This window comes from Populus euphratica, unplaced genomic scaffold, assembly GCF_000495115.2.
Source record: "Populus euphratica unplaced genomic scaffold, PopEup_1.0 scaffold68.1, whole genome shotgun sequence".
In the NCBI taxonomy this organism is placed as follows: domain Eukaryota; kingdom Viridiplantae; phylum Streptophyta; class Magnoliopsida; order Malpighiales; family Salicaceae; genus Populus; species Populus euphratica.
Genome location: NW_011499901.1, coordinates 1,245,605 through 1,263,692, shown reverse-complemented (window position 1 = coordinate 1,263,692; position 18,088 = coordinate 1,245,605). Strand labels below are relative to the sequence as shown.

Below are 18,088 nucleotides of genomic sequence, written 5' to 3'. Positions count from 1 at the left end.
TGTAGCATGAATAATATGCCAATCACATTTAAAATCTTATAGGTAATAAGATATTTTTTAAAATAAATTTATTTTAAGATAATTTTGCAGTGAATTTATTTGTTGTTCAAAAAAGAAGAGTGTGTTCTCTTTGTTCTCGGTATCTCCATCTCTTGGATCCCGCTACAGTAAGCAAATGCTATCGTAATTCGTAAATAACACAAGCACTTTTAAGATGTTTCGCTAGTTCCCAACAACATCTCTCTTCCTCGTACAAACAACTCAATTACCTGGCATCAAAAAGCTCAAAACTAATAAGGTTTGCTTCAAGCCTCGTCATACAATTAGTTGATTTATTCAGAGAACGAGTGACCTCAAACCTCGCTGTTATCGTCCAAAGGATTTGCAAAGCAAAAACGATCTCAACCTAAACTATTTCTGGTTTTGAAAAAAGCAAGCATAATCTTATTCCGGAGAGAAGGCACGAAATCTCATTCTAAATGTCCTATACATCTGGGCTCACCCGAGAAGGGTAACATGGGCCTCTTAGTCCAAGAAAATCTTAAATGGGCCCCTTAATAGTAACATCGACCCGTGCATAAGCTCCTCCTTATCTGATAGTTACAATAACAATGCTTAACCCACTTCAAAACGCCCGTCATCTTCTATTTGGGCCTCCATAGACTGTCCACGCAAGAGAGACGACACCGTCGAGAGAAGGCTGGAAATCCTGCCAAAGCTCTCTTGCCTCCCTGAACAAATTTTCAAAGCAGCCAACACAAACCTCCCTGCATCGTCTCACTACAACTCATGGCTCCAAGCTTCATCGTTGAGCCTCCCAGAGAAGAAGAAGTTGAACTATCAGAAGCAGAAGGGCAAGAAGAGGAAGAGAAGGAAGCATAAAAGACGAAAGAAGGAGGAGGAGGAGAGAAGCCTTTAAATCAGCGGCAGAAGCAGTCGCCATGGGATTTTGCTTCCTACTCCTAATCCGTCGCCGAAGAACACGCTCGTCGAAGCACCACTTGAGAAAATCTCCTGAGCTCGCTAACAACTCTCCACTCCTATAACTAACCACACAGACGACGCTAGTTCCTCGGATTCCGAACCAGATAAACAAGTAACTGCCATTATGTTATAACTCTGGGGATGGTACAGTGCCTAGCTTGGTGTTTTTAGATTTTAAGTTGCCTCTCAGACTGATTAATGGTTATCTTCTGCAGGCTTTGGAACTGTTCAGGAAGCAGCGAATTGATTTTTTATTGCCGCTAATGTAGCTGCCCGAGTGAGTGGAAGCATGAAACTTACACCTTCTTATGCATTAAATTTGCTGTGTCACATCAATATCACCTGCGTGGCCCCTTTCTAGTTTCCTCTAGTTAATTTAAGGGTTTCTTTGAGCCGGGGTGTTCAAATATTTTGTAAAATATTTAAAATTTTATTTTTAAATTGATATTTCCTAATACTAAAATAAAATAAAATAATTACATGATACTAGTGAAATTGATATTAATAATATATTACATAAAAATAATCATGTTTGATCTTATAAAGTTTGGAATGGAGGTTGATGATGAAAGAAAAACGATTATTAATAGTTGAATAAGAAAGAGATTTTAATAAAAAACAAAAAGGGATAAGTGAACAAAATAAGAATGCATGTTACCTTTTTAAAATTGTTAGATATTCGTGTTGTTATATTTATTATGATATTCATATTTTAATAATATGTATTTTGTTTTAGAATCATCACATACACGACAATAATAGATCCTAGCTTATGTTTCGCTTCTTGTAATCTAGATTTTAGGGAGTATACTCTTATCTTTGATAAACATGAAAATGTTTGTAAAACTGAAATTGTATAACTAATATTTAAACTTGTATGAATGAACTTAACTTTGTAGTTCATATAACCATATTCAATGTCTATGTGTTTGTATTTTTATTCATCCACAATAATATTTTGTTCCATAATGTATATCATAAATATTGTGGTTGATAGGTGTGATAATCTTTGTGAAATTAAAATCCAGAATGATTGGGTTAGGATTGAGTTATAAGATATGAGTTATTAGAAATGTAAACAGGTTACATGTTGTCAATATGAGACCTTTCGGTATAGGAGAATTTTATTGAAATTTCAGTAGATGATAATACAAAAATTATGAATATATATATATAAAATTATTCTGTTTTTCAGTTGACATGAGATTGTTGCTTTTATCCTGGTATAGAGGTAGGATGTTACATGCTGGCCCAAAACAAAATGGGCCAAAGCTGGCCCCATATACTATAATTGGCTGGTTATTGTGCGTAACACAGTAACTAGCTAATTATTTTTGTTTTGCTGCAAAATAAGCTTACGTTCTACATGCAAAATGAATACAAGGTATACGGGGTAAAGAAGGATAACAAGGAAGAAAAAAGCAGGGGAACTGACTTGCAATGGTTATGGTGGTTGTTGTGGCAACTCATGACGGTGCTTGCAATGGCAGAGGTGACGACGGTGTTGGTGGCAGCTCCTTTTTTTTCTTTCTTTCTTTCTCCTTATTTTTTTTTCCTTTTCGGGTCTTCTGTTATGCTCCCTCTCTTCTCTTGTCTTCTCTCGATCCTTGGTCTCTCTTTTTTATCCCTTTCCCTTGTTTTTATGGGTAAAAACAGGAGAAGGATGTGGCTAGGACAGTCATTGTGTTGCTGCCCCTCCACCGCCGTTTCAACACGTGGAAAATATAGATTGTATCGGCATCTTTTTAAAGTCATCGAGGGAAGGGAAGTAAGTGAGAAACAAAGATGTAGATTGTATCGGTATCTTTTTAAAGTCATCAAGGGAAGGGAAGTAAGTGAGAAACAAAGAAGAAAATAAAATCTTCTTCTCATGTTTTCTACACATCCAGGGAAAGAAGGTGACATATTATGCAGTTCAAAACGACACCATTTCAGGGTTTTTTTATGAAAAGTGCATGAAACGGCATCGTTTTGGTCAAAATGTGTCATTTCATTTAAATGAAAAAAGGTGCCAAACTTATTTTAAAAAACAAATCAGTCCTCAATTTGTGATTTGTTCAATCAAGCTCTAAATTGCAATTTTGATTTAAAAAATCAATGCAATTGCATCCCTATCAAAAATCAAACAACGGCCTTGAAGTTGGACGCTTTTTTTCTCTTTGGTCCTTGATTTTGAAGTTATATAATTTGATCCTCAATTGAAGCATAAACTTTTAATTTTTTCAATTGGATCCCTAATTCGATTTTAATTATAGCCCATCTATTTACCCCCTTTTCATTTTGGTCTTTAATTTCAAATTTCTTTAATTAAGTTCCTAATCAATTGGATCCCTAATTCGATTTTAATTATAGCCCATCTATTTACCCCCTTTTCATTTTGGTCTTTAATTTCAAATTTCTTTAATTAAGTTCCTAATTGACCATTAAACTTTAATATTTATGCAATTAAGCCCCTGATTTGATCAAATTAACTCTAAAAAATTATAATTTGATCTTAGAACTTTAATTTCTTCCAATTAACATTCAAATTAACTACAAAAATCAATTTTTCTTGCAATCAAACCCTCCATAAATTCAATTAAACTTTCAATAAAATTTAATTGAATCCGTAAACATCTTATTTTAGACTTTTCTTCCTTAAATTGAATTATTTTTGTCAATACGGTTCTCATTAGTCAATAAAATATTATCAAATTTTAATCTTTGTATTTTTTAACCTTTTCAACCAATTTTTGATAATTTTTAGGATGTTCTGACATTCTTTTCTCACTATTTTTATTATTTTATATTTTTAAACATATATTTTTTATATTTTTTTATGTGGATATCCAAAAATAAATTATGACTCTTCCTATTTTTTCATGTGAAGACCCAAAAATAAATTATGACTCTTCCATTGGCAAACTAGAGATGAAGGTGAGTGTGAAGATGATGACGGACTTTAGCCGATTCCTTGAATACAGGGGAAAATACTGGAAATGTTACTGGTTAATTGAAAATGCACTGCCCAGTTTTCCCAAATCAATCCATAAGGATTCAAACCTCTTAAACATGAAGCTAAATATTCTAGTGAATTTGGTAATCAGTTCCTTGTTGCAATCAATAATCAGACAAAGTTCAACGACTTATTTTCATATCATTAACTACCACTACCATTACAGCTTTGAAATTCTGGAAGGTTTGCTTATCCTCCAGACACCAGAAACAAACGCGGCAAATAGCACAAAATGGTTAACTGAAACATTATCTATCCAGCATATTAAAGACACTCACTTTCAGATTCTTCTCCTCCAAGTACTCTCCAGCTTCGTCTCTGATATGCAATCTTATCTCAGTTCCACGTCCCAGAGGTTCATTCCAGGTATCCTCAGATATCGCTAACGCTCCATCAGGCTTCGATTCCCACACATACCTGGAATCCACAAACAACATGTATCCAATCTTACCGGCCCCAACATACAAGAACACTTACTGCTAGTCATCATTATGCTTGCCAGGGACTTCGACATCGTCGGCAGCAAGATATACAGAATAGAACCCTACCCCAAACTGTCCAATCAAATTAAGGCCCTCACTTGACTGCATTTTCTCCACAAATGTTAACACGGCAATTTACATATTTAACCCCCAAACACCCAAAACTTACATTTCCGCCTTCTGTTCAACGTATATACCTGAAGTTCCTGACTTGGGGCTGTGGTAAAACTTCAAATTAATCACAATTTCAACAATTCTACAAAATTAATTAATCACTAACCTGAATTTCTAGCTTGGCATTGTCTCCTTCACCCAAAACCTCTTCGTCCGTTAGCGACAGAAACCTTATTTTATCAAGCGCCTGAAATTCACACAATTTTCTAAATTTAAATCCAATTCTTCGAAAAAAATTAATGAATGCTCACATCAGATGCATTGGAAATCAACTCTCTGAGGAAAATACTTTGTTGCTGTAAAGAGAGTTGATAATGATATCCATATGCCGAGACGCCGATTCCCTGAACCGGTTCGGTGGCAAATACGTTATTTAATAAAGAAAGGAAGGCAAGAAAAAAGAGAAGGATAGGGCGCCGAGTTTCTCCTCTACATTGGGAGGGTCAACGAGGAAATCAGAAGCATCCTCTGCTTTAGCGAGTAATTTCTTACCTGTGGAACCGCAGATCATAACATGAATTGAGTGTCTGGGATTGAATCGATCTGGAGAGGTTTGAAAATGGTGAAAAAATGGGGAGTGTTTGTTTTTATGGTTTGATCAGCTTTTTAAATTGTTAAATTGATATTTTTATTTTTTTTAATACATTAATATTAAAAAAATAAAAAATATTTTTTTAATATTTTTTTCAACTGGACCCTTTCCTATTTTAATTGAATTTACGCATTATCATGTACACACTCTGATACCGTCATCAGAAGAGGGAGAGAGGAGGCATAGTAGAAGTGGAAAGGACAGTAGAGTCCACTTCCTCATTTTGAATTTTTTTTTTTCCCCAAATATTTTCGGTAGCTAACGACTGTCAAGAGTAATGTGAGTTGATTTATTTCAGTGTGATTTTATATCATGCAGGACGCGACTTCCACAAGCTAAATCTATTTGGGTTGTGATGCCAGCATGGATGATGGAAGGTTTGAAATATCTGTATATACACGTGGCTTTGATTTATTGGTGATTGAGTCGTAAGTTGACGTGGGTGGAAGAAACTGCCAGGTCGGGCCCACTTGATGAATTGAGAAGGGAGTGTAGTTGACTGCTCGGATTGGCTCAGACTTGCAATGGTGGGTGATTGGACGGGGTGTGATGCGTCAATAGGATGTTTGAACGTGGGAGAATGTTATTGGGTATTATTCTTGACTCGACGTGGAGGGTGGAGCACGAGAGTCTAGTTTGCTCTGTCAACATGTTTGGTTGGCAGGATAATGACAGTTCAATCGCGGATAACTTTCTTGACGACCAAGGAAGGAAATAACAATAGTGTTGAGCGTTTGAAAACTGGTTATATTAGCATTTTAAAAAAAAATTAAATTTTTTTATTAAAAATTAATTTTTATATATGTTTTAAATATTTTTGATATGATAATTTTAAAAATAAAAAATATTAATTTAATATTTTTCAATATAAAAATTACTTTAAAAAACAATTAAAAACACACTTCCAAACATAACCTATCATCCAATTATTTTCCCAGAGAGGCCCACGGAGCTAATGACGCCGAGGCATAAACGAGCCCGGCATCACGTGACAAGCTTTCAATGAGAATCCCGATGATCCGAAAGTTAAGCACTGCAGAACCAAGAATGACCAGGGTCCAAGTTATCTAGGCCCGGCCCTTTCCTTTACAAGATGTACATATTGTTTTCAAAGAAACAATTATCTGCGCATCAATTCAAAATGGAAAAGAGCTCCAGAAGGAAAGCAGAGTAAACAAAAAAGAGTCTCCGTTTCTTTCATGATAATTGTAATTATAACTCATATTGAATAGGTTAAAGTTTAGTGTAGTCTATATTAAAAAAATTAAAAAAAAATGATTCAGTCGTTTACCCTAACAAGACTTCACCTTCAACTTGTTAATCTTAAAAAATATTATAATCAAGTTGAATTAACCCTGATAACAAGTAAGTCTTACAAGTTGATTGACATAGCTTTCATCTTTGTTTTTGAATATTTTTTAAAAATATTTTTTTATTTAAAAATATATTAAATTGATTTTTTTAGTGTTTTATGATGATTTTAATATTCTATATAAAAAAGATTTTAAAAAAAATTAATATATTTTTTTAAAAAAAATATTTTAAAAATTACATTTCACTACTATTTCAAACAACCGTTGACTGAATTTTACAACTGTAATGTTAACAAGGCAGTACAATTTCAGCATTTATATTGGATTCAGTTATTAGAATTAGGTGGAAACAAAGACAGCAATAATTGGTGGTTAGGTTTTTGCCAATTTTGAATGCATGTAAAACCATCAAACACGTCTCTAATTATATACCAGAAGAATATTGGGGATGCCCTCTTTAATCACCAATCCAATCACACAAGTTTTACGAGATTGCCATCCGTACAGTTTACACGTCCTCTAGACGGCACACTCGCTCAGACCGCCCAGTAATGCTTGACAAGGTCGTAAAGAAACTTCACATATGAAGTAAGGTTTTCATTGGTCTCGGTGATGGGCTCGCCTGGTCACTAAAAAAGAACTATTGGTTTGGGTTGGTTTTCATGGCCTCCAGCTATTTTTTTATTGCTAGAAACTATTCTCTAACAGTGTCGATGGCAAAATTATAGCTGGCTCCCATCACCTCACACTCATGGGTGACCAGCAGCTACCTTTACAAGAAGAGATTGTATTATTGGTTGAGACTTGTGGTCTGGTTAGGCACGGCGACTCTCGGTTATGAGTGGCTCAAGGAAACTCGAAAAAAATATATATTTGAAGAGTATGCTGATTGGACCGGGGGCTTCACCAGTGAAACTTTGGCAGGAAACACAAGTTTTATTTTTTTTTAGAAAAAAAAACTCTTTTCTTTTTGGTTTTCTTGCATCATCGATGCTAATCACATCAATCTTTGGCAGTTTAGAGAGAGGGTGTGGCTACCGGCGGAGCTAAGACTCTTGCAGATAATGTACTATTTTCGGCAACAATACGGTAGCGTATTGGGCCAAAGTACATTGAATGATTTTTCTTTCCCTCTTAATAATCTTTGATCAATCGAGCTACGAGCATAAGGTCCAACACATACGATTGCAATTAAAATATTAAAAGCCAATTACCATTTCATCTATAATTTTAAGCTACACCTATTTTTATGGGTTGACTTGGTGATTCATGACTCAAGCTTAATTTGAATGGTTGTTTTTTTTACTTATATTTAAAATTTAATCAAATTAAATTTAAATTAACCTTGCATATTAATTTATCACCGTTGAATCAATTTTATTTTTAAAATTTTTTATCCAAAACAATGTTATTTGAGTTTTTTTATTAAAAAATATATTTTGGGGTATAAGCAGATTGGTTTACCAAATAACAACATAACTCCTTCGAATTGGCCATCGGCCGTATTTACTCGGTCCCTTACAAGTTAGACAGAACGTCCCTGTCATGGCAATACCGTCATCTACCACGACGTCGTTATCAAAAAGAATAATCAAAGCCTTGAACCTACTGCTATTACTATTAAAAACACTAAAATAAAATAGTCGCAAAGGTTTCTCTATCTCGAAGCAAGCAAATGCACGTGGTACTATCTCTTTGGTTACTTTCGAATCGGCGGATGCATGACAAAAATCTGATACCTCCCACTTTCCCTTCCAAGAGCCAGAAGATAAGCTCAACATAAACCAGTACATTCCTTCCTCAGTCCCTCTCTTTTCCGTGGTATCATCTACCCCTCGACCGACATTCCCAAAGTTAAAAACCCACCTCCGTTTCCATTTGCGGTTTCCACCTTGTCTATACAACCTCCTTTCCCTGATAGACTTACGAGCAATTGTGCAGAGTCTTTTTATGGCGCTGTCTGATGCGGTGATAGGGAATCTTACGACGATCTACGTGGCGGTGATAGCGGGAATTAAGGCTTACGGGCTGGTTTGTGGAAGGAGCTTCAGTGGTGTATTCGTGCTGATTGTGTCTACTGCTGTTGTGGGTTTAATCTTGATTGGGACGCTGACGTGGGATATTTCTCGTAAAGCCATGTATGCGATTTCACAGGATCGTGTCAATAATGTTCATGAGATGTGCAAAGGTGGTATTTGCTGGCACGGTGTCGCTGTCCGGTCGCCCGCTTCTCAGGTTCGGTTTAGACTCCCTCAGCGCTAGCTATGTCAAGCAATACGGGCTTTTCTGTAAAAGGGCAAAAACAGTAAAAGACAAATAAGGAGGAGGAGAATAAAGAGAGGGGTTTGAAAAATGTTCGATAGAGACTTTTTTTCTTGGTTTTTGGCGTGTTTAGTTGGGGATTGTGGAGCTTTTTCCGTGAAAAGGCGTGAGCCACAAGGTGTTTGTTTGTTTGCCTGAGGGGGAAGGGAAATACAAGAATGTGCATGGATAATTTAAACAAGTGATGAGCTATTTTTATTTTTGTGAATAAATAAAAATGTCTCGTACTTTTCTTTTCTTGTAACTGTTTCTAGCTTTGCTACGTCAGCTATCTTTTAGCTGTTGCATATAGCTGGAAAGCCTGAGATGGAGGTTGATTGAACGCTGCAAAAACAGGGGAAAGGGAAGTGATAAAACGTTTGAACTTTGACTGCTTCGAATTTCAGTCCAAAATTGGATCTACGGCTGAAATGAAATGGAGGCTGCTACTACACAACGGCAAAACCAAGGGAATTGTCCAGCTGTCAAACAGTGGGCAGGTTTGGAGTGAGTGTCCAAGAACAGAGCTTTGCTGGATTTTCTTTGGCATCTCAATTTTGGTTTTTTTAAAAAAAATTAGCACCCGGCGACATTTAATAAATGCTGTTTTGGATTTTCTTTCGCATCTCAATTTTGGTTTTAGGATTGCAGTATTAAATAAAATTTAAATAAACATGAACGCAATGCAGTCTCTCAAACTGATAGGCCTTATCATTATTTTTCTAAAAAATTCACCAAACATTTTCATTTTACCCTTAAAAAAATCAAAAATCAAACTCATTACAGCTATGGAAATATCATTAGATGTTTTTGTGTAAAATTAATCATTCTCTAAATTACATAGATGCATTATAAAATTACAAATAAAAATTATATGATTTGATTCATGAATATCACATATAAAATTATTTCTTTGAATTTCAAATACATTTTTCTATATAAATATATACAATATAAAATAAATTTAAAATCTTATAAGTGATCAGATATTTTCAAGTCGATTTATTTATTTGAATTGCAAGCAAGTGTAGCATGAATAATATGCCAATCACATTTAAAATCTTATAGGTAATAAGATATTTTTTAAAATAAATTTATTTTTAAGATAATTTTAAAGTGAATTTATTTATTATTAAAAAAAAAAAAGAGTGTTCTCTTTGTTCTCAGTATCTCCATCTCTTGTATCCCACTAGCAAGCAAATGCTATCGTAAATAACACAAGGACTTTTAAGATGTTTCGCTAGTTCCCAACTGAACAAATTTTCAAAGCAGCCAACACAAACCTCCCTGCATCGTCTCACTACAACTCATGGCTCCAAGCTTCATCGTTGAGCCTCCCAGAGAAGAAGAAGTTGAACTATCAGAAGCAGAAGGGCAAGAAGAGGAAGAGAAGGAAGCATCAGAAGACGAAGAAGGAGGAGGAGAGAAGCCTTTAAATCAGCGGCAGAAGCTGTCGCCATAGGATTTTGCTTCCTACTCCTAATCCGTCGCCGAAGAACACGCTCGTCGAAGCACCACTTGAGAAAATCTCCTGAGCTCGCTAACAACTCTCCACTCCTATAACTAACCACACAGACGACGCTAGTTCCTCGGATTCCGAACCAGATAAACAAGTAACTGCAATAATGTTATAACTCTGGGGATAGTACAGTGCCTAGCTTGGTATTTTTAGATTTTAAGTTGCCTCTCAGACTGATTAATGGTTATCTTCTGCAGGCTTTGGAACTGTTCAGGAAGCAGCGAATTGATTTTTTATTGCCGCTAATGTAGCTGCCCGAGTGAGTGGAAGCATGAAACTTACACCTTCTTATGCATTAAATTTGCTGTGTCACATCAATATCACCTGCGTGGCCCCTTTCTAGTTTCCTCTAGTTAATTTAAGGGTTTCTTTGAGCCGGGGTGTTCAAATATTTTGTAAAATATTTAAAATTTTATTTTTAAATTGATATTTCCTAATACTAAAATAAAATAAAATAATTACCTGATACTAGTGAAATTGATATTAATAATATATTATATAAAAATAATCATGTTTGATCTTATAAAGTTTGGAATGGAGGTTGATGATGAAAGAAAAACGATTATTAATAGTTGAATAAGAAAGAGATTTTAATAAAAAACAAGAAGGGATAAGTGAACAAAATAAGAATGCATGTTACCTTTTTAAAATTGTTAGATATTCGTGTTGTTATATTTAAAGATTTGAAGCTTAGAAGCTATCAAAATTAGAAATGAATCTAAAAGGATCCAACATCCTTGTTCAAGTCTAAACCTTTTCCCTATCTCTTGTGAGTCAATTTTAGTTGCGGCCAGTTCGGAATCAGATTTCCTGGTAAATTGAATTTGCAGGTAAAAGCTGAAGGTAACAAATTCTCGCGACGTTCATTTATGGGCCTTAATCGACCAAAAACTTCAGACCCTGTACCCGTGCACGGACTATGAAACAGGGAGGGGACCAAAATTCCATTTTTGCAGCTCATCAATAACTATGTGCTGAAAAGGTAAAATCCGTATGTATACATTAGCTCTACGGCCTACTATGAAGTTCGACTGTGAAAAATACATGAAGCAGTTCAGCTTCTCTAATAAACAGCATTACAGGAAAAAGGAATGCCTGAAAAAGGATGGAAATGGCACATTCTTTGGGCAATCTACAACTCATCCTTGACAGAAGAAGGTTCTGTATCCTCATCATCTCTTGTGGGTTCAGCTTCAGTGTTGGGAAGTGGCTTCTTTTGTTTACGTTTCAACTTCTTCTACATCATCTTCCTCTTCAATGATTGCATCTGGACTGATGCTCAGGCTAGATTTCACAGAGTTGTAGATACGAGAGGCAAACTCTTTGGGATCGTTGAGCATGAAGAGTGCTGCTTGGTACATCAGTTGGGCAGTTCGCTTCACACTATCGTCCCGGGGAAAGAAATTACCCATTAGTTATTAATGAAAGAAACAGAAATATTGCTCATAGACTGAAATTTTTTAACTGAGATGTGCAATAAAGACTTTCATAAATCATTTAGGACATTCTCCATCTGGTACGTGCGTTATTGCGGTGATTGTCTACCTCCAGAAAAATAAAATATAAAGGTTTATTTGGCAAAATAAAAAAACAATGAATTCTTGTCTATAATATAAAAAAAAAATAGATTGGAAGCCACTAACTAGTGTTTTGTTCACTAGAAACTCTAACTAGTCTTAAAGATAAGGTACAAAGACTGATTGTGTAAAAGAAATATATTAGCATCTTAACTACGCCCTATCTAAGGTAAGTTGTATTGTTTTGTGTAATAAAATCTAAGGTTTGTTGTGGTGTCTAAAATTTATAGATATATCTACAGTTTAAGAAAAGTCGTCCTTTGTAAGGAAATCCTTATCTTATCAGGTAAAAATTTAATTGTTCTATGTTGTTAATAAAAATATATCTTTTCAGAAATACATTTTATGTATAAATTTATAATCCCTGATACTAAAACAAAAATAAATAAATTTTTTATCGTTTTTGAAATTTTAGTCGTTGTTCTCTTGACTTTAATAAATGGGTTATTAAAGCCAAAATACATACTAAAACATTATTTTTTAGTGTATGAATAACACAATATGATTTTGTTAGCTTTAAAAACTCTTGGTCATATGCATACAAATATTTTTTTCTTTTTTTTAAAATGTTTTTGCATTTTTGAAAGTTTTGACGAAAATTAAGTGTTTTAATACTGGATTTGTATTTTTACAACATAAAAATATTGTCCGATATTAATCAAAATGACATAAAAACTGCGAGAGAATCACTAATGTTTTTCTGTTCAAATGGGTCAACAATGGCCCAACATAAAAAAAATGGACCAGCACCAACTTAACATAAAAATAAAATAGGCCGACACCGATCCAACATAAAAATACAATGGGCCAATGCTGGACAAAAACAAAATGGGCCGAGGCTGGCCCATTATACTATAATTGGCTGGTTATTGGCCTATTATACTATAATTATTTTTGTTTTGTTGCAAAATGAACATAAGGTATACGGGGCGAAGAAGGAGAAGAAAGAAGAAAGAGATGATGGAATTGACTAGCAGTGGTTGCTATGGCAGCTCGCAATGGTGCTTGCGGTGGCAGAGGTGACGGCGGTATTGGTTACAGCTCCTCCTTTTTTTTTTCTTCTTCTTTTGTCCCTGTTTTTTTCTTTTTTTCTTTTCAGGTCTTTTGTTTTGCTCCCTCTCTTCTCTTGTCTTCTTTCTTCTGTTCTCTCTCTTCTCTTGGTCCTCTATCTTTCTCTTAGTCTTTTTTTTTTCCCCTTCCCCTGTTTTTATAGGTAAAAACGGGGGAGGGACGTGGCTAGGACAATCGTTGTACTGCCGCCCTACCGCTGTCCTTTCAACACATGGAAAATATAGGTTGTATCAGTGTCTTTTTAAAGTCATCAGGGGGAGGGAAGTCGATGAGAAACAGAGAAGAAAAGAAAATATTCTTCCTCTATTCACTGTGCGTCCAGGGGAAGAAGATAACATATGATGTCGTTCAAAATGGCACCATTTCAGGGTTTTTTTTTTTAATGAAAAGTGCATGAAACGACACCGTTTTGGTCAAAATACATCATTTCATTTAAATGAAAAAGACGCCAAACTTATTTTAAAAAAACAAATCAGTCTTCAATTTATGATTTGTTCTATTAAGTCCTAAATTGTAATTTTTATTAAAAAAAAATCGATACAATTGCATCTTTACCAAAAATCGAACAACAGCCCAGAGATGGAGGTTGGTTGAACCCTGAAAAAACAGGGGAAATGGAAGTGACAATACGTTTGAACTTTAACTGCTTCAAATTTCAGTCCAAAATTGGATCTATGACTGAAATGAAATGGAGACTGCTACTAAACAACGACAAAACCAAAGGAATTGTCCAACTATCAAACAGTGGGTAGGTTTAAAGTGAGTTTCCAAGAACAGAGCTTTGCTGGAATTTTTTTGGCATCTCAATTTTGGTTTTTTAAAAAACAAATTAGCACTCGGTTACATTTAATAAATACTATTTTGGATTTTCTTTGACACCTCAACTTTGGTTTAGAATTGCAGTATTAAATAAAATTGAAATTGAAATTGAAAAACAAACATGAACACAATGCAATCTTTCTGAAACTGATAGGCGTTATCATTATCTTTCTAAAAAATTCACCAAACATTTTTAATTTACCCTTAAAAGAACCAAAAATCAAACTCATTATAGCTATGGAAGTATCATTAGATGTTTTTGTGTAAAATTAATCATTCTCTAATGTACATGAATATTATACGATTTGAATCATGAATATTACATGAGATCATTTCTTTGAATTTCAAATATATTTTTCCATTTAAATATATACAATTAAAATAATATATAAAATAAATTTAAAATCTTATAAGTAATTAGATATTTTCAAGTCGATTTATTTATTTGAATTGCAAGCAGGTTACATGTAGCATGAATGATACGCCAATCAGATTTAAAATCTCATAAGTCATAAAATATTTTTTAAAATAAATTTATTTTAAGATAATTTTGCAGTGAATTTATTTGTTGTTCAAAAAAGAAGAGTGTGTTCTCTTTGTTCTCGGTATCTCCATCTCTTGGATCCCGCTACAGTAAGCAAATGCTATCGTAATTCGTAAATAACACAAGCACTTTTAAGATGTTTCGCTAGTTCCCAACAACATCTCTCTTCCTCGTACATACAACTCAATCACCTGGCATCAATAAGCCTCGTCATACAATTAGTTGATTTAATTCAGAGACGAGTGACGTCAAACCTCGCTGTTATCGTCCAAAGGATTTGCAAAGCAAAAACGATCTCAACCTAAACTATTTCTGGTTTTGAAAAAAGCAAGCATAATCTTATTCCGGAGAGAAGGCACGAAATCTCATTCTAAATGTCCTATACATCTGGGCTCACCCGAGAAGGGTAACATGGGCCCTTAGTCCAAGAAAATCGTAAATGGGCCCCTTAATAGTAACATTGACCCGTGCATAAGCTCCTCCTTATCTGATAGTTACAATAACAATGCTTAACCCACTTCAAAACGCCCGTCATCTTCTATTTGGGCCTCCATAGACTGTCCACGCAAGAGAGGCGACGCCGTCGAGAGAAGGCTGGAAATCCTGCCAAAGCTCTCTTGCCTCTCTGAACAAATTTTCAAAGCAGCCAACACAAACCTCCCTCCATCGTCTCACTCCAACTCAATGGCTCCAAGCTTCATCGTTGAGCCTCCCAGAGAAGAAGAAGTTGAACTATCAGAAGCAGAAGGGCAAGAAGAGGAAGAGAAGGAAGCATAAAAGACGAAAGAAGGAGGAGGAGGAGAGAAGCCTTTAAATCAGCGGCAGAAGCAGTCGCCATGGGATTTTGCTTCCTACTCCTAATCCGTCGCCGAAGAACACGCTCGTCGAAGCACCACTTGAGAAAATCTCCTGAGCTCGCTAACAACTCTCCACTCCTATAACTAACCACACAGACGACGCTAGTTCCTCGGATTCCGAACCAGATAAACAAGTAACTGCCATTATGTTATAACTCTGGGGATGGTACAGTGCCTAGCTTGGTGTTTTTAGATTTTAAGTTGCCTCTCAGACTGATTAATGGTTATCTTCTGCAGGCTTTGGAACTGTTCAGGAAGCAGCGAATTGATTTTTTATTGCCGCTAATGTAGCTGCCCGAGTGAGTGGAAGCATGAAACTTACACCTTCTTATGCATTAAATTTGCTGTGTCACATCAATATCACCTGCGTGGCCCCTTTCTAGTTTCCTCTAGTTAATTTAAGGGTTTCTTTGAGCCGGGGTGTTCAAATATTTTGTAAAATATTTAAAATTTTATTTTTAAATTGATATTTCCTAATACTAAAATAAAATAAAATAATTACATGATACTAGTGAAATTGATATTAATAATATATTACATAAAAATAATCATGTTTGATCTTATAAAGTTTGGAATGGAGGTTGATGATGAAAGAAAAACGATTATTAATAGTTGAATAAGAAAGAGATTTTAATAAAAAACAAGAAGGGATAAGTGAACAAAATAAGAATGCATGTTACCTTTTTAAAATTGTTAGATATTCGTGTTGTTATATTTATTATGATATTCATATTTTAATAATATGTATTTTGTTTTAGAATCATCACATACACGACAATAATAGATCCTAGCTTATGTTTCGCTTCTTGTAATCTAGATTTTAGAGAGTATACTCTTATATTTGGTAAACATTAAAATGTTTGTAAAACTGAAATTGTATAACTAATATTTAAACTTGTATGAATGAACTTAACTTTGTAGTTCATATAACCATATTCAATGTCTATGTGTTTGTATTTTTATTCATCCACAGTAATATTTTGTTCTATAATGTATATCATAAATATTGTGGTTGATAGGTGTGATAATCTTTGTGAAATTAAAATCCAGGATGATTGGGTTAGGATTGAGTTATAAGATATGAGTTATTAGAAATGTAAACAGGTTACATGTTGTCAATATGAGACCTTTCGGTATAGGAGAATTTTATTGAAATTTCAGTAGATGATAATACAAAAATTATGAATATATATATATAAAATTATTCTGTTTTTCAGTTGACATGAGATTGTTGCTTTTATCCTGGTATAGAGGTAGGATGTTACATGCTGGCCCAAAACAAAATGGGCCAAAGCTGGCCCCATATACTATAATTGGCTGGTTATTGTGCGTAACACAGTAACTAGCTAATTATTTTTGTTTTGCTGCAAAATAAGCTTACGTTCTACATGCAAAATGAATATAAGGTATACGGGGTAGAGAAGGATAAGAAGGAAGAAAAAAGCAGGGGAACTGACTTGCAATGGTTATGGTGGTTGTTGTGGCAACTCATGACGGTGCTTGCAATGGCAAAGGTGACGACGGTGTTGGTGGCAGCTCCTTTTTTTCTTTCTTTCTTTCTCCTTATTTTTTTTTCCTTTTCGGGTCTTCTGTTATGCTCCCTCTCTTCTCTTGTCTTCTCTCGATCCTTGGTCTCTCTTTTTTATCCCTTTCCCTTGTTTTTATGGGTAAAAACAGGAGAAGGATGTGGCTAGGACAGTCATTGTGTTGCTGCCCCTCCACCGCCGTTTCAACACGTGGAAAATATAGATTGTATCGGCATCTTTTTAAAGTCATCGAGGGAAGGGAAGTAAGTGAGAAACAAAGAAGAAAATAAAATCTTCTTCTCATGTTTTCTACACATCCAGGGAAAGAAGGTGACATATTATGCAGTTCAAAACGACACCATTTCAGGGTTTTTTTATGAAAAGTGCATGAAACGGCATCGTTTTGGTCAAAATGTGTCATTTCATTTAAATGAAAAAAGGTGCCAAACTTATTTTAAAAAACAAATCAGTCCTCAATTTGTGATTTGTTCAATCAAGCTCTAAATTGCAATTTTGATTTTAAAAATCAATGCAATTGCATCCCTATCAAAAATCAAACAACGGCCTTGAAGTTGGACGCTTTTTTTCTCTTTGGTCCTTGATTTTGAAGTTATATAATTTGATCCTCAATTGAAGCATAAACTTTTAATTTTTTCAATTGGATCCCTAATTCGATTTTAATTATAGCCCATCTATTTACCCCCTTTTCATTTTGGTCTTTAATTTCAAATTTCTTTAATTAAGTTCCTAATTGACCATTAAACTTTAATATTTATGCAATTAAGTCCCTGATTTGATCAAATTAACTCTAAAAAATTATAATTTGATCTTAGAACTTTAATTTCTTCCAATTAACATTCAAATTAACTACAAAAATCAATTTTTCTTGCAATCAAACCCTCCATAAATTCAATTAAACTTTCAATAAAATTTAATTGAATCCGTAAACATCTTATTTTAGACTTTTCTTCCTTAAATTGAATTATTTTTGTCAATACGGTTCTCATTAGTCAATAAAATATTATCAAATTTTAATCTTTGTATTTTTTAACCTTTTCAACCAATTTTTGATAATTTTTAGGATGTTCTGACATTCTTTTCTCACTATTTTTATTATTTTATATTTTTAAACATATATTTTTTATATTTTTTTATGTGGATATCCAAAAATAAATTATGACTCTTCCTATTTTTTCATGTGAAGACCCAAAAATAAATTATGACTCTTCCATTGGCAAACTAGAGATGAAGGTGAGTGTGAAGATGATGACGGACTTTAGCCGATTCCTTGAATACAGGGGAAAATACTGGAAATGTTACTGGTTAATTGAAAA

General features: G+C 34.4%; 2 protein-coding genes across 4 annotated transcripts in view; one reads left to right on the top strand and one right to left on the bottom strand.

Annotated features, from left to right (window-relative positions):
• LOC105132951 (endoplasmin homolog) overlaps nt 1-5,235 on the bottom strand; it is an 8,002-nt gene extending 2,767 nt beyond the window's left edge. Inside the window, exons 1-3 of one of the 3 annotated variants that reach the window (XR_843672.1) lie at nt 4,887-5,234; nt 4,659-4,822; nt 4,258-4,583 (exon numbers count right to left, since the gene is read on the bottom strand). Coding sequence is in view for 1 of the 3 variants with exons in the window: in XM_011036706.1 (XP_011035008.1) it covers nt 4,258-4,416 (159 nt within the window). In the remaining 2 variants the exon portion in view is untranslated. Of the gene's footprint in view, nt 1-4,257; nt 4,823-4,886 lie in introns of those variants that run through there. The other 2 variants (XR_843671.1, XM_011036706.1) reach the window with 2 other exon arrangements.
• A 2,836-nt stretch (nt 5,236-8,071) lies between these two features.
• LOC105132950 (uncharacterized) lies at nt 8,072-9,106 on the top strand. The gene has a single exon (XM_011036704.1). It carries the CDS (start codon nt 8,491-8,493, stop codon nt 8,800-8,802), a length of 312 nt encoding a protein of 103 aa, XP_011035006.1. The 5' UTR covers nt 8,072-8,490; the 3' UTR covers nt 8,803-9,106.
• The last annotated feature ends 8,982 nt before the right edge of the window (nt 9,107-18,088 follow it).